We start from the raw sequence: 23531 nt of genomic DNA, 5'->3' as shown, positions 1-23531 counted from the left end.
CAGCACCGACCCTCCGACAGTGCGGCGCTCCCTCAGCACCGACCCTCCGACAGTGCGGCGCTCCCTCAGACTGACCCTCCGACAGTGCGGCGCTCCCTCAGACTGACCCTCCGACAGTGCGGCACTCCCTCAGCACTGACCCTCCGACAGTGCGGCACTCCCTCAGCACCGACCCTCCGACAGTGCGGCACTCCCTCAGCACCGACCCTCCGACAGTGCGGCACTCCCTCAGCACCGACCCTCCGACAGTGCGGCACTCCCTCAGCACCGACCCTCCGACAGTGTGGCACTCCAACAGCACTGACCTTCGGACAGTGCGGCACTCCCTCAGCACTGACCCTTCGATAGTGCGGCGCTCCCTCAGTACTGACCCCAATAGTGCGGCACTCCCTCAGCACAGACCCCCGACAGTGCGGCACTCCCTCACCACTGACCTCCCGACAGTGCGGCACTCCCTCAGCACTGACCCTCCGACAGTGCAACACTCCCTCACCACTGACCCTCCGACAGTGCAACACTCCCTCACCACTGACCCTTCGATAGTGCGGCACTCACTCACCACTGACCCTCCGACAGTGCGGCACTCACTCACCACTGACCCTCCGACAGTGCGGCACTCCCTCACCACTGACCCTCCGACAGTGCGGCACTCCCTCACCACTGATCCTCCGACAGTGCGGCACTCCCTCACCACTGACCCTCCGACAGTGCGGCACTCCCTCACCACTGACCCTCCGACAGTGCGGCACTCCCTCACCACTGAACCTCCGACAGTGCGGCACTCCCTCACCACTGACCCTCCGACAGTGCGGCACTCCCTCACCACTGACCCTCCGACAGTGCGGCACTCCCTCACCACTGACCCTCCGACAGTGCGGCACTCCCTCACCACTGACCCTCCGACAGTGCGGCACTCCCTCACCACTGACCCTCCGACAGTGCGGCACTCCCTCACCACTGACCCTCCGACAGTGCGGCACTCCCTCAGCACTGACCCTCCGACAGTGCGGCACTCCCTCAGCACGACCCTCCGACAGTGCGGCACTCCCTCAGCACTGACCCTCCGACAGTGCGGCACTCCCTCAGCACCGACCCTCCGACAGTGCGGCACTCCCTCAGCACCGACCCTCCGACAGTGCGGCACTCCCTCAGCACCGACCCTCCGACAGTGCGGCACTCCCTCAGCACCGACCCTCCGACAGTGCGGCACTCCCTCAGCACCGACCCTCCGACAGTGCGGCACTCCCTCAGCACCGACCCTCCGACAGTGCGGCACTCCCTCAGCACTGACCTTCGGACAGTGCGGCACTCCCTCAGCACTGACCCTTCGATAGTGCGGCGTTCCTCAGCACTGACCCTCCGACAAAGCAGCGCTCCCTCAGCACTGACCCCAATAGTGCGGCGCTCCCTCAGCACAGACCTCCCGACAGTGCGGCACTCCCTCAGCACTGACCCTCCGACTGTGCAACACTCCCTCACCACTGACCCTTCGACAGTGCGGCACTCACTCACCACTGACCCTCCGACAGTGCGGCACTCACTCACCACTGACCCTCCAACAGTGCGGCACTCACTCAGCACCGAGCCTCCGACAGTGCGGCACTCCCTCAGCACCGACCCTCCGACAGTGCGGCACTCCCTCACCACTGACCCTCCGACAGTGCGGCACTCCCTCACCACTGACCCTCCGACAGTGCGGCACTCCCTCACCACTGACCCTCCGACAGTGCGGCACTCCCTCAGCACTGACCCTCCGACAGTGCGGCACTCCCTCAGCACTGACCTTCGGACAGTGCGGCACTCCCTCAGCACTGACCCTTCGATAGTGCGGCGTTCCTCAGCACTGACCCTCCGACAAAGCAGCGCTCCCTCAGCACTGACCCCAATAGTGCGGCGCTCCCTCAGCACAGACCTCCCGACAGTGCGGCACTCCCTCAGCACTGACCCTCCGACAGTGCAACACTCCCTCACCACTGACCCTCCGACAGTGCAACACTCCCTCACCACTGACCCTTCGACAGTGCGGCACTCACTCACCACTGACCCTCCGACAGTGCGGCACTCCCTCACCACTGACCCTCCGACAGTGCGGCACTCCCTCACCACTGACCCTCCGACAGTGCGGCACTCCCTCAGCACCGACCCTCCGACAGTGCGGCACTCCCTCAGCACCGACCCTCCGACAGTGCGGCACTCCCTCAGCACCGACCCTCCGACAGTGCGGCACTCCCTCACCACTGACCCTCCGACAGTGCGGCACTCCCTCACCACTGACCCTCCGACGGTGCGGCACTCCCTCACCACTGACCCTCCGACAGTGCGGCACTCCCTCACCACTGACCCTCCGACAGTGCAACATTCCCTCAGCACTGACCCCCTGACAGTGCAGCACTTCCTCAGCACTGACCCCCTGACAGTGCAGCCCTCCCTCAGCACTGACCCTCCGACAATGCAACACTCCCTCAGCAATGACCCTCCGACAGTGTGGCGTTCCCTCAGCACTGACCCCCTGGCAGTGCAGCACTCCCTCAGCACTGACGCCCTGATAGTGCAACACTTCCTTGACACTGACCCCTAATGAGGAAACACTGTGCTGGTGAAGTTGAGACATTTGTCCTTTCAAGTGGTAAGTAACAGATACTATGGCTCTCTGGGATGAAGAGCAGGGTAGCTCTCCCCAGTGTCCTTCAGCCACACACTGGAACAGTCTGATAGTTATCAGAACGCAGTTTCTGGGAGCTTGCTATGTGCAAACTGACTGCCGTGTTTCCTGCAATGGGAACAGTGACAGCACGTCACTGACTGGGAAGCATTTCCTGATGATCTGAACGTAAATTCAAATGTTCTCTCACCGATGGCAACAGAGGCTGCAACAAACCTTTTACATTTTTAATGTGAACCTCGCTCAGCGTGTGGGATCGAGGGAGTCACTTACTAGCTTTCGAAGCTCTTTGGTTTGCTGGATTAAAAGATCCAGTTTGGGTTCAAGGGCAGCCTGTTCCTCCAGAGATTGCTGTCGCTTCTTGATCATCTGATGTTGCTTTTCTCCCACGGTGCCTGCCTGTTTCAGCTTCTGTTGCAGGAGCTCAGTCACACGGTCAATGTACCTGCAGCAGTGGGGCAGCAGCACCGTTAGATACACATAACGTACTGAGAGTAAGGCTTTCCATTTCCTCCCCAGCCTGGTGCCTTGTAGACTCCCAGGCTTTCATTGCTCCTGGGGCCAGGGCAGGGGGTCATGGTGATAGGGGCCCCTGCAGAGAAGCAGCATCACTGGCCTCTTTAACCCAGGAGTTATCATTGTCGTTACTGATACACTGGTTAATGTGATAATAACCTGCTGAGCAACCAGGGGATTATCAGGAAACTTCAGATAATTTGGCAATGGTTAGGACAGTACAATATAAATTGGGGGAGAATGTCGGGACGTTGGGTTTCACTGTCATTGCTTATTGCCAGTCCAGTTCAGATTGACTCAGTTCAGTGCACAATCTTAGCCTGCTTGGCACACCTTCCTCATTCCTGAAGAAGGGCTTATTCCCAAAACGTCGATTCTCCTGCTCCTTGGATGCTGCCTGACCTGCTGCGCTTTTCCAGCAACACATTTTTCAGCTCTGATCTCCAGCATCTGCAGCCCTCACTTTCTCCAACTGGATTAAACACACATCCTAGATTCTCGAACTCACTCTCCTTCCTCACCAGCTAAAAAGTGGCTGAGGCCAGTGAGTCAATTCAACATTCAACACACAAAACCAGAAACCCAGATCCAACTGAGTAACAGAACAGGCTCAAAGGGCTGAATGGTCTCTTCCTGTTCCTATGTACCCCTCCCACTCCACCTAAACCACAGTACAGTATCACTCCCAAAGGGCAACTCAGTGAATGAAATGAGATCAGCATCAAACCTGGGAGAGGCATGGATCATGAAGAGATGTCGCATCTTTACATTGGTCAGTCTCTGGATGAGATCCTTCACTCGTGTTGTCATGGCAACAACCTTTGCCATATCCTGAGTCTGAATGATAGCTGGAGCTGTTTGGAACTGGTTGATGGAGAGGATGTCTGCCTCCTCATTCATCTCTACAAGCCTCTGGCTCAAGAATTCCTGTAACTGAGATCAACAATTCAAAAATGCAATCCGGAAACCAGCTGCCGACAACAGATGTTGATAGAAAAGCTCACCAACAAATTCGGAACAAAATGCTAATGGTGACCCTTGCAAATGCTGACTTGCAGAGATTGGGGAGAGTAGGTCAGTTCCTCTGATTCTCCCACAGATCAGACTCCAGAAGCAACAATCAATGAAGTAAGAGTGTCCGATCAATACACCTCTATACGTTGCCTGAATTGGCATCGCTAGGCTACTGGAGTATCCCAGGCTCCAAACAAGATTCCAGACTTTGCTACAACTCACTAGGGAGGAGGAAGAATGAAGGGGAACACAAAGGAATTCCAACCCACAGACGACCTTCCAGCTCAAGGACATTTTCCTGCACCATTCCCATGTCCCTGCATAACTAGAAATTAGAACTTCTAAATTGGAAGAAGGCCAATTTTGAAACTGTTTAGGAAAGAATTTTCAAAAGTTGACTGGGGTTGGATGTTCGCAGCTAAAGGGACGGCTGGAAAACGGGAAGCCTTCAAAGCTGAGATAACAGAAGTCCAGAGGTAGTATGTTCCTGCTAGGGTGGTAAGTGTAGGGAATGCTGGATGACTAGAGAAATTTAAGTTTTGGTCAAGAATAAGAAGGAAGCATATGTCAGGTAATACACAGCAGAGATCAAGTGAATCCCTAGAAGAGTATAAAGGCAGTAGGAGTATACTTAAGAGGGAAATCAGGAGGGCAAAAAGGGGACATGAGATAGCTTTGGCAAATAGAGTTAAGAAGAACCAAAAGGATTCTACAAATACATTAAGGACAAAAGGGTAACTAGGGAGAGTATTGGGCCCCTTAACAATCAGAAAAGCCGCCTATGTTTGGAAACGCAGGAGATAGGAGAGATACTAAACGAGTATTTTGCATCAGTATTTACTTTAGAAAAGGTCATGGAAGATAGAGAATGTGGTGAAATAAATAGCAACATCTTGAAAAATGTCCATATTATAGAGGTGGTGGTGTGGATGTCTCAAAACACATATAAGCGGATAAATCCCCAGGACCTGATCAGGTGTACCCGAGAACTCTGGGGGAAGCTAGAGAAGTGATTGATGGGCCTCTTGCTGAGATATTTGTATCACTGATAGCCACAGGTGAGGTGCCAGAAGACTGGAGGTTGGCTAACGCAGTGTATTCATGAGGGGTATGGATAGGATGAATAGACAAGGTCTTTTCCCTGGGATGGGGGCATTCAAAACTAAAGGTTTAAGGTGAGAGGGAAATGTTTTAAAAGGGGCCCAAGAGACAAGCCTTTCACATAAAGGATGGTACGTAGAATGAGTTGCCAGAGGAAGTGGTGGAGGCTGGTACAATTACAATATTTAAACGGCATCTGGATGGGGACATGAATAGGAAGGGTTTAGAGGTACATGGGCCAAGTGCTGGCAAATGGGACTAGGTTAACTTAGGATATCTGGTCTGCATGGAGGAGTTGGACCAAAGGGTCTGTTTCCATGCTGTACAGCTGTATGACTCTATGACACTACATTTGGTGGTTATGAAAGCTCTACAGAAAGTCAAGTCTTTCTTTCATTCAAATGTCAAAAGCGGGTGAAAAGAAAAAAACGTTGCTGGTTATTTCAGGCTGATGTTTTGGACAAAACCAAATCTAGCAAGTGTTCACAGCTGTAATGGTACAAGGACCATGCAATCTCCAAATGTCCCTCACTCGCTGCGATAACCACCAGGCCCACATCATGAACCCAGCCACCACCAGCTTCCCTCTGTCAGGCCTGTGCAAGCAGTGAGCATTCCGGAGGGCAGGGAACTGCACTGGATTCTGCCACCACCCTCATCAGCCAAGGAGTTCCTACTTCTCATTCCACTCTAGGGGCTCTCACACTGAATTAGTCCTGAAGGAGAGTCTAATCGGACCTGAAAAGTTAACTCTGCTTTCTCTCCACAGATGCTGCCAGACCTGGTGAGTTTCTCCAACAATTTCTGTTTTAATTTCCAGCACCTGCAATATTTTGCTTCTATAAGAAATTGATATTGGAATTAATACTGATAGTGTGGGTGTGCTTGATGGGTTATGTGCACAGTAATGCTGCCATACTCCGTCTCACCACAAGCAGCATTATTGGAGATCTGAAAACAAGGAGGAAATGGAGAAAAGGTGGAGGTGAACTAGGAGAAGAATAGATATTGTAACTTCAAGGGAGCAAAGTAGTGTTCACCCCAGGGTCCGTGAAGTACTTCACAGATATTTTCTTTATACTGGAGCACGGGAACAGGAAGAGACCATTCAGCCCCTCATACCTGTTCTGAACTTCATCAGATTATTGATCTGTACCAAACCCACCACAACTCCATAACTAGATAGGCATATGGACGAGAATGGAATGGTGTAGGTTAGGTGGGCTTCAGACTGGTTTCACAGGGCGGCGCAACATCAAGGGCCAAATCTACTGTACTGTGCTCTAACGTTCTATGTTAAACCTTTCTAATAGAAAATGTGCTCACTGGCACCACACTGTGGCCAGAAGTGGATCCATCCCCTCTGCAGTGTTTAACATGCACCTTTTATCACAGAGTCATACAGCATGGAAACAGAACCATTTGCTCCAACCCATCCATGCTGACCAATTTTCCTAAACTAAACTAGTCCCACTTGCCTGCCCAATCGTGAACACTGTATTTTGAACATCTTTCCAGTATTTACATTTCCAGCTGAAAATTACCTCCATGAGTTCGTTAATGAACTGGTTCCTGGTTTCCGGGTTTTCCAGGATAGTTAGAGCATCGTTCCCCTTTGCCACTCCACCATCACCTAGAATCAGAAAAATTAGAAAAATAATTCATTTGTGATAATAAAAGCATTGCATTGAGTTGAATTTCAATATTATCCTTAACTGGTCTGGTACCTGGTTCAGAATATAATATTCAAATAGGCGAAAGTGAGGACTGCAGATACTGGAGATTAGAGTCGAGAGTGTGGTGCTGGATAAGCACAGCTGGTCAGGCAGAGTCCAAGGTGCAGGAGAATCGACATTTCGGGCAAAAGCCCTTCACCACACTCTCAACTACAATATTCACGTGCTTACTTTTCAGAATTATAGCTGAAAAGTGATGACAGGTCAGTGATGAAGAAAAAGGGCTTCTCAATCCTCAAAAATCATGAATGACGGAGGTGGATGAACTTTGTCCATCTCAGTCTAACACTGGCACCTCCACATCAGAGGTGGGTGAGCATGAGAGAGTGTGAACATCTCTGTGTAAACTGCGGTCTGAGCCAGAGTCAAAATTCCATGAGCAGCACTGCCATCTAGTGTCTTCCTATTTAAACTGCGATAGTGCTACCTCTATCACAGATAGAAAACAGCAATCTCCATGTTGTGCTACCTTGCATTTATGTAGTACCTCTTACATTCTCAGGACATCCCAGAGCACATGATGGCCATACACAATGAGATAATCCAACAGGTTTTATTTGGAAGCACTAGCTTTCAGAGCGCTGGTCCTTCATCAGGTGGTTGTCGAATATAAGATTGTAGGACACAGAATTTATAGCAAACGTTTACAGTGTGATGTAAGTGAAGTTATATGTTGAAAAAGACCTGGATTGTTTGTTAAGTCTCTCATCTTTTAGAATGACCATGTTGGTTTCAATTCTTTCATATGTAAATCCCAGACCTTTGGTTAAAGTTACTTTCTCAAGTGAACTTTACCAATTGGTGCCATGTCGGCCCAGATAATGCATTGAAGGTGTGAGGTGCCCTGTGTGAGACTGTCTGTGCCCCAATGTTCAGACTGATTCTAATCTAAAAAAGGGATTTACAGAATCTTACATGGATTCATGCAGTTTTTGAGCAAAATAAAATGTAATTGCACAAGTACAAATTCACCTCACAAACCTACGTGTGAGTGTGCGCATTTTGGTATGTGTGTATACACAAAGCCAATACACCAGAACATCCATCATATCAGGCAATGGCACTCTGTGTGAGAACCTCTCTAGCTATGCTGAAGGCATTTTGAAACCCATTGTACAGGGGATCCCCAGCTTCTGTCGCGACACTACGGATTTCTTACAGAAACTCAGCACCCACGGACCAGTCAAACTGGGAACATTCCTCGTCACAATGGACGTTTCAGCACTCCACACCAGCCTCCCCCACAATGACGGCATCGTGGCAACAGACTCAGTCCTCAACACCAACAACTGCCAATCTCCAAACACCATCCTACAACTCATCCGCTTTATCCTCGATCACAACGTCTTCACCTTTGACAACCAGTTCTTCATCCAGACACACGGAACAGCCATGGGGACCAAACGTGCCCCACAATATGCCAACATTTTCATGCACAGATTCGAACAAGACTTGTTCTCTGTGCAGGACCTCTAACCAACACTATACACCAGGTACATTGACGACATTTTCTTCCTATGGACCAATGGTGAGGAGTAACTGAATCAACTACACAGAGATATCATGAGTTTCATCCCACCATCAGACTCACCATGGACTACTCTCTACTATCGGTCTCATTCTTGGACACATGCATCTCCATCAAGAATGGGCACCTCAGCACCACACTCTTCCACAAACCCACAGACAACCTCACAATGCTACACTTCTCCAGCTTCCACCCAAAACATATTAAAACAGACATCCGCTATGAACAAGCCCTACGCATACACCGGATCTGTTCAGATGAGGAGGAACGTGATGGACACCTGGAAGTACTCAGGGATGCCCTCATAAGAACGGGGAATGATGTTCAGCTCATCGACCACCAGTTCCGACGTGCCACAGCAAGAAACTGTAGTGGCCTCCTCAGGAGACAAGACACGTGCTGCAACCGACAGGGTACCCTTCATTGTTCAGTATTTCCCAGGAGCCGAGAAACTACGGCATGTTCTTCACAACCTGCAACATGTTTTCAATGAGGATTAGCACCTCACCAAGACCTTCCCCACACCTCCACTTCTCGCCTTTAAACCACCAAACCTCGAACAAATCACTGTTCACTGCCCGTCTTTCAGGACTACAGCATACAACCTTGTCATGGCAGATGCTGCAAGACGTGTCAGAGTATGGACATGGATACCACCATTATGTGTGGGAACACCTCCCATCATGTACGTGGCAGGTACTCATGTGACTCAGCCAACATTGTCTATCTTATACACTGCAGGGAAGGATGCTCTGAGGCATGGTACATTGGTGAGACTGAGCAGAGGCTACAGCAACGGATGAGTGGGCACCACACAACAATCAACAGGCAGGAGTGTTCCCTCCCAGTTGGAGAGCACTTCAGCGGTCCGGGATAATCAAACTTGGACCTTCAGGTGACCATCCTCCAAGGCGGACTTCAGGACAGGCAACAACACAAAGTGGCCGAGCAGAGGCTGATAGCCAAGTTTGGTACCCATGGGGATGGCCTCAACTGGGACCTTGGTTTCATGTCACACTACAGGTAACTTCACTTCACTGCACTAAACACAGACACACATACAACCCCCTACAGACCCACACACTCATGCAGACACTCTCATACACAATCTCTCTCTCATACGCTCACACATACACCCTCTCAGACTTATAGCCCTTTACACTCACACACATCTACACACTCTCTAACACAGACACTCATACCTTCCAGCACACACATACACATATACGTTTGTGGGGTGAATTTGTACTTGTGCAATTACATTTTACTTTGCTCAAAAACTGCATGAATCCATGTAAGATTCTGTAAATCCCTTTTTTAGATTAGAATCAGTCTGAACATTGGGGCACAGACAGCCTCACACAGGGCACCTCACACCTTCAATGCATTATCTGGGCCGACATGACACCTATTGTTAAAGTTCACTTGAGAATGTAATTTTAAGAAAGTTCTGAGATTTACATATGAAAGAACTGAAACCAACATGGTCATTCTAATAGATGATAGACTTAACAAACAATCCAGGCATTTTCAATATATAATTTCAGTTACATCACACTGTAAACTTTTGCTATAAATTCTGTGTCCTATAATCTTATATTCAACAACCACCTGATGAAGGAGCAGCGCTCCGAAAGCTAGTGCTTCCAAATAAAACCTGTTGGATTATAACCTGTGGTTGTGTGATTTTTAACTTTGTACACCGCAGTCCAACACCGGCATCTCCAAATCATGTATATACGAGGTTACCTTCAGCACCAGACTCCACGATATTGATTTCCACAGCAGCAGTTGTATCATCTCCCCAGTCGATCATGTCAGCACCATGCTCCTCGCTGTTCACCTTGGAGAAGGTACAAAATAAAACACACTAAAACCAGCAGAACAAACATTAGGACAGGAGAATCTGAGAGAGGAGCACTGCAATAATGATTCACCTCAGCATTGTCTTCTACTGTGATTCCCCAATCGATATCACCTGACTGATCCATTCCAGACACCCCATCATCTCCCCAGTCAATCTGAAACACAGTAGAAAGCACTTCTCTTACTGAAAATAACCAGATAATGCAACAAAGATCAGCTTAGTTACTCATATTCCTTAACCAGTCAGAGTAATTCACAGGACATCCAAGATAATGTAAGGCAGGATTTACTGAAGTGCATCTCAGACTCTGGCAAACTCCTGGCATTAGCCTCACATTGTACTGACTGGACAAGAAAGAACCAGACTCCAATTCAATCCAAACCTATGAAGCAGACAAGAGAAAAATCCCATGGCAGGCAGGCAGTCAGAGACTGAGTTAGATTCATTTTAGCTGGTCGAAATTGGTCCTAGTTCTATTCCAAGGAAAGGAGAAAGTCATTTGGTGAATCTCTGGGAAGTAGTTAAGGTTTCGACTTCTCCTAAATTTTAACATATTACACATAATAGTGGTAAAGATAATTAATTAAATAAAATGCGATTCAAGTGAGTGAATAATATCATTAAATAACTAAAACTCATCAGGAGCGGCAGTTCACGTGAGGTCAAATGAGCATCAAGGCTGCAGCGTGTGGCACTTTCTGGATAACAGTGATCCAGGGCAAACATACCCAAAATGTTCAAAGTTTATGAACTGTCGGATGAATCATAGACATTCTGATGGATCAAGGAGAACAATTACTCCGAGTAAAGGAAAGCATCAAACTTAAGGAAAATACATATAATTGTACAAAATTTCCTAGACTCAAGTAAGCTTCCATTGGACTGGAAAGTATAAAATCCTCATTCAAGGAGTGAGGGATGTAGAGGGGTTAAGAATGATCTGTACGGTCAAGGTGGTGCCGGAGTAGGATGCTCCAACCAGCACTCCTCTGCTCCTTCTGCTCATTTCCCATTTTCTTCTCTTTGTTTCCCCCTTTTGGTGTTTTCCCCGAGGTATGGCGGCTGGAGGCCTGAGCAACACAGGATGGCCCAGGGGATGGAGGCCCAGGGAGAGTGGGGGAGGGTGGCCCGGGCAGAGCGGGGGACGGGTGTTGGACTGGGGTCTGTGCGGGCGGTCAGCAGCTTGTGAGCCCGGGCAGACCATGTGTGGAAGCCCCCAGCCCTGACGTTCCACAGGTTCCTTATGGAAAATCAATAATGCTTATCTTTTTAACTTAATTCTCATTTTTCTAACTTATACTCTGAATAACTATAAGAAAAATAACATTTTTCCCTTTCTTTTTCCTTTATTTCTGTATTTTGTATCAGTGCCTGGGTACTTTGTCCATAAAATGGTGCCATGTGGGGTGACAGTGTAAACCTTCACGCACGCCTGTACTTCCAGACTTGTGACAATAAAAGGATATTCTATTCTATTCTAGAAACAAGAAATTACAGGCCAGTTGATGTCTGGCTTGGGGAAGGTGTTGGAATCGATCATGAGAGAGATCATAGCTGCACTCTTAGAAAAACTCAGGGAGATTTGACATACTTTCACCAAAGGTAAACACATTAAAACAATTTCTTGGAGTTATTTTTGAAGGAGTGACGTGCATTATGGTTAATGAAGATCCTGTAGACAGCATGTACTTGGATTTCCACAGAGCATTTCACAAGGTGCCACATCAAAAGGTTACCGCAAAAAAATTAAAGCTCCTGGTGCAGAGGGTAACATATTGACCTGGATAGAACATTGACTGGCTGGCAGAGAATATGTATTAAATCAGTCTTTGTTTGATTGGCAGGATGTATCAAATGGAGTCCCACAGCGGTCTGTGATGGGGCCTCAGGTTCTTATAATTTACATCAAGGACTGAGGTAAGAGGAATAAAGACAGGGTGGCTAAACTTGCAGATGACACCAAGATTATATTGGAAAGTATTTTGTGAAGAAGACATAAGAAAGTTGCAGCTAGATATAGATAGGGTTGAGTGAGTGGGAAAAGCCTGGCAGATGGAATATAACGTGGGAAAATGTGAAGTTTTCCATTTTGATTAAAAAAAAGCAGAGCTGTACTGAAATGGAGAAAGACTGCAGAATTGGAAGGTGCAGAGGGATTTAGGCATTCTGGTGCATAAATTGTTAAGAATTTAATAAGATACAGAATATAATTCGGGAGGCAAATAGATGTAATTCTTCATAATAAACAGAAAGTAACATGAAAGTAAGGCTATTGTGTGTCAGTTATACAGGGTATTGGTGAGACCACATCCCGAACACTAAATGCAGTTTTGACCCCCTTATTTAAGGATGAAAGTACATTGGAAGCAGCTTAGATGAGGATTCCTAGATTAGTGTCTGGAGTTACTGAGTTATGTTGGACAGGCTGGGCTTGCTTCTCCTGGGGTTTAGAGGAGAGTGAGAGTTGACTTATGTGAAGTGTCTAAGATCCTCAATGGTCTTGTCAAGACGGAGATGAAAAGAATGGTTCCTCTTGTGATTCAACTGGAGGGCACGGTTTTACAATTAAGGGTTGCCTTTTTTAGGACGGAAATGAGATTTCTGTTCTCTCAGATTGTTGTGCAACATTCGAACACCCAGCCCCCGAAAGGGTGGAGGACAGGGTCACTGAATACTTTTAAGGCAGAGGTAGACAGTTTCTTGAAAGGCAGAGGGTGGATGGGAGTGTACAATTTAAAACACAAACAGGTCTTAGTGAACCGTGGAACAGGTTAGAGGGGCTGAATGGTCTACTTTTGCCTCTAACTTGTTTCATCGTAAGTTCCAGCATCAATGGAACCAAATCTTGAGCAAAACTGGCTGACACTGTTCTGAATATTATGAGATCAGATGGACTCAAAGTCATGGGATGTCTATAAATCACCAAAGTCTTGAGTTTTTTCACATGTAAACTTTTAGAATGTTTCTTAAAACTCTGCAAATGCTGTGTTAAAACAAAAAAAAATTATCTGGGCTAATAGTAAATGGATTTACTGATTTGTGTTCCAATGTGTTTAAGTTATTTGCTTTTGACTCACTGATCTCTACCTCAGATAATGCTGTACTGAGCTGCATACAGTGACCCTGGTGTGGTCCCAAGGACAGCATTTGCTAAAAGGAATCTCCGAGTTGGGAAGAGTAGGCTCGTTCCAATTACACTCACCGTGTCTGAGGACTCTGTTGGTTGTTGAATCACCATGTTAGCTGGCCGCTCAATCGCTGAAGGCGCCTGTCCAGTTCTCCACTCGTAGACAGTTGTGTTTCCTTTCAGTTGAATGTGTTTCAGTAAGGGAGCAATTGGCTCTGAGACACTGTCATGCACAACACACTGGAATTAGTCAGCAGCTAAACACAGGCGAGTACGGGTTGTGGAGGGAGGGCGAGTGAGGAGGGAAAAGAGCAGATGAGGGTGTGGGACAGGCATGTTGGAGCAACTGGCCCTATCCTGCCCCTCAATTTACAACAAAAGGAAACACCTGTTTAAAGTACATTTTGAACAGTCTGACATTGGTGCATTTAACAATACATTTAAAAAGAGAGCAATTAGTCATTTTGGTGTCACCGTATACACTGACTGTATACAATTCAATGAATTTACAGGGTCTTCTGAAGGTAAGTACATCACCTCCCCTTTCACATGCTGCACTCTCTTCCTCAATTATCTCAGCATCAAGACACAGCTCAGGTGTCTTGTGCTGTGGATCCCGTGAACTTCCACCAGGCATGCTTCAGCAGCCCGGGATGGCTTGCAGGATTATATTGGATATATGATACAGAAACAGGCCATTCAGCCCAACCAGTCTGTGCTGGGGTCTATCCTATTGAGCATTTGCTCATTTTCTTCATCTAAATTGATCGTACTCCTTGATTCCCTTCCCCACTGTTTGTCTAATTTTCCCTTCTCTCCTTCTCATTTCAAACAGTCTCTGTGATGGTAAGCTCCATATTCTCACCATTCTCTGAGAGGATCCACACCGGGACTTTTGGGACAGCCCTGTAACTCAGTGGTTAGCACTGCTGCCTCACAGCACCAGGGACCCTGGTTTAATTTCACCGTCAGGTGTCTGTCTGTGTGGGGTTTGCACATTCTCCCTGTGTCAGTGTGGGTTTCCTCCCACAGTCCAGGGATGTGAAGGTCAGGATGAAATGGCCGTGCTAAATTGTCCCATAGTGTCCAGGGATGTGCAGGTCAGGATGAAATGGCCGTGCTAAGTTGCCCCGTAGTGTCCAGGGTTGTTCAGGTCAGGATGGACTGGCTGTGCTAAATAGCCCAGGGATGTGCAGGTTAGGGTGGATTGATTCCAGGCTCCAAAGCATTTTTGGGGGAAGAGATTTCCCCATTTTCATCACCTCTTGGGTGAAGACGTCCCCAATATCACCCCTAAATAGCGTGGCTGTAATTTTAAGGTTATGGCCCCATGTTCAAGTGCCCTCAGGCTGCACAGTGTTAAGGGGATATAGGAAATCAGCAGCTTAGGAACCCCACCTGGTGGCAGAAGCATGCAGCTGCAGTCTTGGCAATGTTTCATATCATAGCCCCTTGCCCAAAACAAGGATGGGGTCAAAGACAAACTGAACTTGGTGATTACAGAGTAATTCCTGTTCATTCATTTTGAACAAAACTCAACTGAATATTCCAGTTAGAGTGCTTCCTGCCACATTCTTACCTGCCACACACAAACTCCACACAGGCTTCGTACAGCTCCAGGGCATCAGTAAGATCACTGGTCCCCTCAGCCATACCGTCAAGGCCAGATGGGAGGTCATTGCAGAGAGATAGCAGCTCCTGGTGGACATCATTACCCTGGTCAGTGAGACAGAAACTTCAGTCATTGATAACCAGGGCAGAATGATCCACTCACCTTGCGTTACATTGGCAGGCAAGTTAATTTCTCGCCTTTAAAAGGGGAGCACGAACACTGATCTGGGGTACATGATTAGACCTTAGAAAAGTTACAGCACGGTAACAGGCCATTCAGCCAATCATGTCTGTGCCAGCTGGATAAACAAACTGTCCATTCTAGCACCCCTCCCACTCTGCCGAGGACATGGAGGTCCTGGGCCTCCTTCACCGCCACCCCCTCACCACCAGACGCCTGGAGGAAGAACGCCTCATCTTCCGCCTCAGAACACTTCAACCCCAGGGCATCAAGGTGGACTTCAACAGCTTCCTCATTTCCCCTTCCCCCACCTCACCCTAGTTCCAAACTTCCAGCTCAGCACTGTCCCCATGACTTGTCCGGACTTGTCCTACCTGCCTATCTCCTTTTCCACCTATCCACTCCACCCTCTCCTCCCTGACCTATCACCTTCATCCCCTCCCCCACTCACCCATTGTACTCTATGCTACTTTCTCCCTACCCCCACCCTCCTCTAGCTTATCTCTCCACACTTCAGGTTCTCTGCCTTTATTTCTGATGAAGGGCTTTTACCCGAAACGTCAATTTCGCTGCTCCTTGGATGTTGCCTGAACTGCTGTGCTCTTCCAGCACCAATGATCCAGAATCCACTCACCAGCACCTGGCCTGTCATCTTGGAGTTACAGATTCAGGTTCCTTTTTAATAAATTGAGGGTTTCTCGAGGTACAATTTTGAAGGTGGTTTGACAAGTTAATGAATTATTATGTAAACAGTTTAAAATTAAGATATTTCCCTTTTAAGACAGAGGAAAATTATTTTTCTATCAGAGAGTCATCGCTGTGAAATTCTCTATAGCCAGCAATGGAGGCTGCATTGAATTTAATCGAGACTGAGTTAGACAAAGCTCTGTTAGATAAAGAGGTCAAGGGTGATGAAGTTAAAGGCAGGAAATTGGATCAGCCAGTAGTACGTGTGTCAAATCCTTTTGTCTGTCTTAATATGTGCTCATTTGGGAGTTATGTAGTTGAAGTTGTATCATAATAGATTAGAATTTTTTTGTTAAAATTAAGTATATGACAATAATGACAAAACCTGGTGTGAATTTTTTTGTTCTGAATAGCAGTCAAATTGGTCACGTTCATGTTCTAATTGGGATTTTATACATTTTGTGAAGATTTGCAGAACAGTGGGGCTTGATTATCAGCCGGTTAAGTAGCGACAGTGTACTAGATTGGTCGCCTTATTTAAGGAAGAACACAAATATAATGGATACAGTTTAAAGGTTTACTAGATTAATACCTGGAATGGAACAGATTATTTTATAAGGAACCTTGGGAGAGACTAGGCCTGAATCCTCAGAAGAGTAGGAGGCAACTTGATGGAAATATACAAGGTCCTGAGCAGTCCTGACCAGTGGGATGTGAAGAGTGTTTCCTCTGGTGAGAGATTCTAAACTAGGGGGTCATTGTTAAAAAATAAGGGGGTCAGCCATTTAAGACAGAGATGAACTGAGGGTTTTTTTATATAAATGATCTGGATATGAACATAGGAGGTATAGTTAGTAAGTTTGCAGATGACACCAAAATTGGAGGCGTAGTGGACAGCAAAGAAAGTTACCTCAGGAGGATTACAATGGGATCTTGATCAGATGGGGTTTAATTTAGATAAATGCGAGGTGCTGCATTTTGGGAAAGCAGATCTTAGGAGGACTTATACACTCAATGGTCAGGTCCTAAGGAATGTTGCTGAACAAAGAGACCTTGGAGTGCAGGTTCATAGCTCCTTGAAAGTGGAGTCGCAGGTAGATAGGATAGTGAAGGCGGCATTTGGTATGCTTTCCTTTATTAGTCAGAGTATTGAGTACAGGAGTTGGGAGGTCATGTTGCGGCTGTACAGGACATTGGTTAGGCCACTGTTGGGATATTATGTGCAATTCTGGTCTCCTTCCTATTGGAAGGATGTTGTGAAACTTGAAAGGGCTCAGAAAAGATTTACATGTATGTTGCCAGGGTTGGAGGATTTGAGCTATAGGGAGAGTTTGAGTAGGCTAGGGCTATTTTCCCTGGAGTGTCGGAGGCTGAGGGGTGACCTTATGGAGGTTTACAAAATCATGAGGGGCATGGATAGGGTAAATAGACAAAGTTTCTTCCCTGGGGTGGGGGAGTCCAGAACTAGAGGGCGTAGGTTTAGGGTGAGAGGGGAAAGATATAAAAGAGACCTAAGGTACAACATTTTCACACAGAGGGTGGTGCGTGTATGGAATCAGCTGCCAGAGGAAGTGGTGGAGGCTGGTACAATTGCAACATTTAAGAGGCATTTGGATGGGTATATGATTAGGAAGTTTGGAGGGATATAGGCCTGGTGCTGGCAGGTGGAACTAGATTGGGTTGGGATATCTGGTCGGCATGGATGAGTTGGACCGAAGGGTCTGTGTCCATGCTGTACATCTCCATGACTCTATGACATATGGTTGAGAGTCTTGGGAACTTTTCCTCAAAAGGTGGTGGAAGCCTAGTTGTTAAAACTGTTTAAGGCGGAGGTAGACAAATTCTTAATGAGCATGTGTGAAAGGTTATCCATTGTGGACGGGAATGTGGAGTAATCAGATGATTCATGACTGTGCTGAATGGTGGGGCAGAGTGGTCTCCTCCATTCCTAATCCATATGCTCGTATGACCAATTTTACGTTAAATGTAATGTTGCTGTTCAAGTCAACCATTCCACATTCTCACCACTCTCTGGGAAAGGCATGTTGTAAACAGAGCTACAGAATACAAAAGTAACAAAGCCAGAATTTTAAAACTCACTGCTCAGCCCAACTGGAATATTAATCAAAATTCTGGACCACCACGTTTCTAAATGTATGTTAAGACTGTGGAGAAAATACAGAAGTAAATTTATTAGTGGTACCAGGGATGAGGGGCTCGGAGACTTGGGGATAGAGTTGGGGGGGGCGTTGATGGTATAAACAAGTCTTTTGGAGAGCGAGCACAGACATGATGGGCTGTGTGAATAATTTTGTTTTTTGATATTTTTGAAGTGCTCCTTTTGCCAGCACCAGGCTGAAGCACAACGTGCAAAGTATGATCTAGATGAGATTCAAAGGTTCAAACACGTGACCCCCCTAGCATCAAGGTATCGTTGACTTGCACCCTGTGACTGAAATCACACCAAAAATGCAACTGATTTAGCTTGGGTGAGCAACGAGTGTCTCTTGGTTGGTTACCTGAATGCTGTGTATCTCTGTGTGGATCACAGAGCTCCACAATACTGAACTGAATGATCGTCAAGGCCAAAATGTTCAACGTTCCAACCTACAGGACCTCTCTCCAGTGGTAACAGCAAGTACAGAACAGAACAGGCTGATGATCTGACAGAGATTACTTAATGAAAAATGTTTAAATCACAACAGAAGGACATAAGAAACAGGTGCATTTGGCCATGTAGTGCCCTGAGCCTGTTGCAATATTCAATTAGATGATGGATCACCTATCACCTCCACTTCCTGCACTATCTCCATATCCTTCAATTAACTTTATAACTAGTCTTAGTCTTGATCATACTTAATTATAGAGTATCCACAGCCACTGTGGTAGAGAATTCCAGAGATTACAAACCCCTGAGTTACGATCTTTGTCCTCAGCTCAGCCTTGTTGTATACCATGTGATTGTTTGTAAATGGCCAATCTCTGATCCCACAGCTGTGACTCCTATTCCCTGGCCGGGGGGGGGGGGGGGGGTGGTGGGAAACAGTTTTTGTGGAAAGCTCATGTTGTTCCATGATTGCAGCCATCTGCAAGCCATGCCTAGCAATGACAGGATGGAGAAATCCTATACCCCATGTTACCCTGCCCTGTGGCAATATATGGAATGGAGACCAGATGGGCAAAGAGAAAGGCAGAACTGGTGTTTCCTGATGTCAGGACTTTTCAGAGTCCTTCTTTAAGAGCATGTGAGAGAGAGTTTCCTTCTTCTAAATTAACCGTAGGTCAAGCAAAGCCAGAATTCTATGCTATAACCCAGCTTCAAAGTGAACACACTTATAGCTCACTTCAACATGGCTGAGCATCTATAGCTTCCTTCATAAAGGAATACAGACCTCGTTCTGAACAAGAGTCATATTGAAACGTTAACTTGGTTTTTCTTTCCACAGATGCTGCCAGTTTCTTCAGCATTCTCTTGTCACACCTAAACATTCCCTTCTCCCGATGTTTGGTTACTGTTTTGCTAGAATTATATGATGTGTCAAGAGAACAACACTTGCTGACCCACCTTTATTCCAAACTGCTTGCAGGAAGTAAAGAACCTGTCCCGTAAAGCAGCAGCATTGTTGATGTACTCCAGCTCCTTGCGGCTGTACTCCTGCTGTAACTGTTGGCACTTACTAATCTGCTTCTTCAAAGATGGAATTTCATAATTTACGTTTCGCACAAGTAAACTGGAGAGTTCAGCTGTTATTTAAAAAAAATACAGAAAGCACACTTCTGTAAGAATGCGCATCATACTTAAAGGGAAACTTTATAAACACACAATAGGAAAAAAATATATAACTGAGAGGAAAGACTTATCAAAAAAATAATCAGATGAATGGGTGACCTGAGATGTCTTTAAGGTCGACAGAGATATTTCCACTTGTGGAGGAACCGAATACTCAGGGTCATGATTGAAGGATAATCACTGATTTAAATACTGTACCTTTTCTATTTTCCTGTATTTTTGATTATGGACTGAAATGAGGAAAAAAAAATATTTTTAAACCAAACATTGACAGATTACTGCATGTTCCTGAAAGCAGATCACCTCACACTCATTGTAAGCACTGTTTACACAGCTGCTGATTCAAGTAATACATAGGAGAAGGTGTGGATGAGCTGCAGCCAAGGGTGTGTAAAAATGGAGATTCAGTCAACATCAAGTTGCTGAATGGTTCGTGGACTAGTGACCAGTAATCAATGATAAAGGCCCCACCTCCCAACAACAAAGTAATGGGCTCTCAAGTATTGGACCAGCTTGGGACTGTGAAAAGTCCAGTGAGAAGTCATCAGGCTGCCACCAGTTTAGGAGTTGTCCCTGTTCTCTGCAAAAACTACTTTAATACTGAAGAAAAACAGTTTATTTTTCTTTCAGCAATTGTTATAAGCTGTCACTTTTAACAAGGCAGAGAACTTGTATAGGTGTGACCCAGTTGTGGTGGACCTCCGAGAAGCAACATTCTGATCAGCACAAGATCCCTCTCAATTTATCCTGTTAACACTGAATTTTCTCAGTTCTCCCTTGTCATAACACTTGCTTTTTGTTCCTTGACTGTCTGTGTAAGGTAGATAGAGCTTGTAAGGAGTTAGAAGTTTACGTAGAAGAATTACATGCCAACGGTTCATGCTTGTTCACCAATAGCCGGAGATTATTTATCTGTAATAAACAATTGGTCTTATTAAGTATAACCACCTGCCCTGTGATTTCCATCAACCATAGTTTATAAGTCAGCACATTGGGGAAATCTGTTTTTTCAAATTTTTACCTTTTGTAATGACTCCAGGAATAGCTGGGCTGATTAACTGTGCACTACCCAGTAGTACGGTGGCTCAGTGGTCAACACTGCTGAGTCACTGTACCTGGTTTGATTCCAGCCTCAGGTGATTATCTGTGTGGAGTTTGTACATTCTCCCCATGTCTGCGTGGGTTTCCTCCAGGTGCTCAGATTTCCTCCCACAATCTAAAGATGTGCAGGTTAAGTAGATTGGCCATGCTAAAGTGCCCATAGTGTCCAGGCTAGGTGGGTTAGCCACGGGAAATGCAGGATTACAGGGACAGGGTGAGGAGATGGGTCTGAATGGGATTTTCTTTGGAGAGTCAGTGTCGATTTGATGGGCTGAACAGCCTGATTCCACACTTGGGATGCTATGATACCCAGTGAGAGGTGACAACAATAAATTCAATTAAAGAAAACAAGTTCTTTAACCCCGAAAGAGAGGAAAATGTGGAACCTGTTATGACGGTGAGCTGTTGGGAATAGGAGAAAGTGAGGACTGCAGATGCTGGAGATCAGAGTCAAAAAGTGTGGTGTTGGAGAAGCACAGCCGGTCAGGCATCATCCGAGGAGCAGAAGAGTCAATGTTTCAAGCATTAGAACATTCCTGCTTATGCTTGAAACATCGATTCTCCTGCTCCTCAGATGCTGCCTGACCTGCTGTGCTTTTCCAGCACCATGCTCTCAACACTGATCTCCAGCATCTACAGTCCTCATTTTCTCCTCCTGATCTGCTTCGTTGCTGTATGCACTGCACCGTAGGCTTATCTGCTGCAAGAGGGCACTGATCAAATGCTGAATTGTGGTTCAAGGCAGATCCTCATAAAAAACATACACTGCCCTGAAACACACTTCTCAAAACAGGGGAGTTTTGGGTAAAGTTTGCTCTGAGTTATGCATGTGAACAGCAATCTTGGATGTACTGCATGCAAAGCAGAAAAAAACCCAATGCAATATCTCATGGGCACGCCCAAGAGCTCTGGTGGTGGAGGTTCCACTTTGCATCTCCTGTCATTTTAAGACTCCCAATCCCATTTCCATTCGGCAAGCGAGCTGCTGAGAGCAAAATAGGCAGCTTAGGGTGGGGCAGCTGCTAGCAACTGCAGGTTTTTTTTACATTTGTTCACAGGATGTCAGCTTCTCTGGCTAGGCAGCATTTATTGCCCATTCCTGATTATCCAGAGGGCTTTAAAAGTCAATAACATTGCTGGGGGACCAGAGTCATATACAGACCTGACAGGTCAGGACGCCTTTTTCCTTCCCTAAAGAACATTAAGGGAACTAGATGGGTTTTTAATGACATTCAACAGTGGCAATACAGTCATCATTAGGTTATCTTTAGTTTATTCCAGATTTTTGTTGAAGTTAAATTTCATTATCTACCATGGCAGAATTCAAACTCATGTCTGAGGTCATTAGCCTGAGGTTCTGGATTGCTAGTCCTGTGACATTCCTGCCCCACTTCCCTCGAGTCGTGTGTGCACAGGAGAGTTTGCAATAGCAGAGATGCCAGGGACACAAGTGTCTCAGATTATTTCTGAGATGCAACCTGCTCCTTTGGAGCCTCAGAAATAATGTGACGCGTGGCCAATGTTCTCCAATTACGGAGGTGGTCAGAGGCCAATTGGCCCTGACTAAAACAGATCACAGATTAGACGCACCCCAGATTGCCATGTAACAGGGTGTTAACTTTCTACATTTATAATAAAAACTGGTCACGGATTAATGAGAATGGTCCAGCAGAGTAGGTGTTGCAGTGTGATAAGTGTACATAGCAACTTTCATAACACAGGGAGTTATGCTGGTTGAAATTTTTAAAAAATTTTATGTGTACTGCAATATGCTTCAGATTATTTGATTTGTGTATTGCTTGAGAGTATAATTGGATGTTCTACTATTCCTTCTTTCTTAGATAATGCTGTGGAATTCTTAACATCCTTGGTTTAGGATCTCATTAAAAAATAAAATCACCTAAGACAGGCTCGGCCCACCCTCAGTGCTGCACTGCAGTGAGGACAGAACTTACAGATTGAATTCCCTGGAATGAGGCACAAACCAAGGGGCTTCTAACTCCAAGATTATTGCATTACCCACTGTGCCCCAAGCAGACAGCTAAGCTTCAGGAGCACCTGGCCTTTAATGTGTATAATGTAAAATCTCTGCAAAACAGCTTCCTTACCGAGATAGACATTGTCTTTTTCATATAAACACACTATTTCCTGCCAGTCCTGTAGCAACAAAAAGACACAGAGAGGAGCTTAGTTTGGACTTTTTCTTAAAAGCAAGAAAACCTAAAAAAACCAACAAATTTCAAACAAGTTTACCTTCATTCGCTGAGAGGAGTAACCACCAAAAATATTCTTTGTAGAAGCTTCTGTTCTTCTGAGAATCTCTACAATTCGCAAGCAATGGAAATAATGGATATCTGCAGGAGAGGGAACATTTAATAGTCAATTGGAAAGAAATGGGATACCAACAAAAACACACGTGGCCTTACTTTTATCAGATGATGCTGGGTCTACCAAATACTCACAACCTCGGCGAAGGCTCAGGGCCCGATAGCTGTGAAACCTGCTACAGCACACGCACACTCTTTAACAACCTACATTTATATAGGACCTCTCATATAGCAACATGTCTTAAGACACATCACAGAAGTGTCATAACACAAAAATTTAAAA

The 23531-nt window shown here is 46.2% G+C and overlaps 1 protein-coding gene across 1 annotated transcript in view; it reads right to left on the bottom strand.

Moving 5' to 3' along the window:
- The window catches only part of cdk5rap3 (CDK5 regulatory subunit associated protein 3), a 29034-nt gene that overhangs the window by 2020 nt on the left and 3483 nt on the right, over positions 1-23531 (bottom strand). Inside the window, exons 4-13 of the mRNA XM_043674749.2 lie at positions 23175-23275; positions 23030-23078; positions 19596-19774; positions 15131-15267; positions 13627-13774; positions 10495-10578; positions 10307-10400; positions 6838-6926; positions 3906-4111; positions 2936-3107 (exon numbers count right to left, since the gene is read on the bottom strand). Coding sequence (XP_043530684.2) covers positions 2936-3107; positions 3906-4111; positions 6838-6926; positions 10307-10400; positions 10495-10578; positions 13627-13774; positions 15131-15267; positions 19596-19774; positions 23030-23078; positions 23175-23275 — 1259 coding nt within the window. The remainder of the gene's footprint in view (positions 1-2935; positions 3108-3905; positions 4112-6837; positions 6927-10306; positions 10401-10494; positions 10579-13626; positions 13775-15130; positions 15268-19595; positions 19775-23029; positions 23079-23174; positions 23276-23531) is intronic.

Source organism: Chiloscyllium plagiosum, unplaced genomic scaffold (assembly GCF_037043375.1).
Source record: "Chiloscyllium plagiosum isolate Xiang-an unplaced genomic scaffold, Cpla_swu_hap1 HiC_scaffold_32, whole genome shotgun sequence".
NCBI lineage: Eukaryota > Metazoa > Chordata > Chondrichthyes > Orectolobiformes > Hemiscylliidae > Chiloscyllium > Chiloscyllium plagiosum.
The sequence above is the reverse complement of the archived record's forward strand: the minus strand, read 5'-3'. Positions and strand labels throughout refer to the sequence as shown.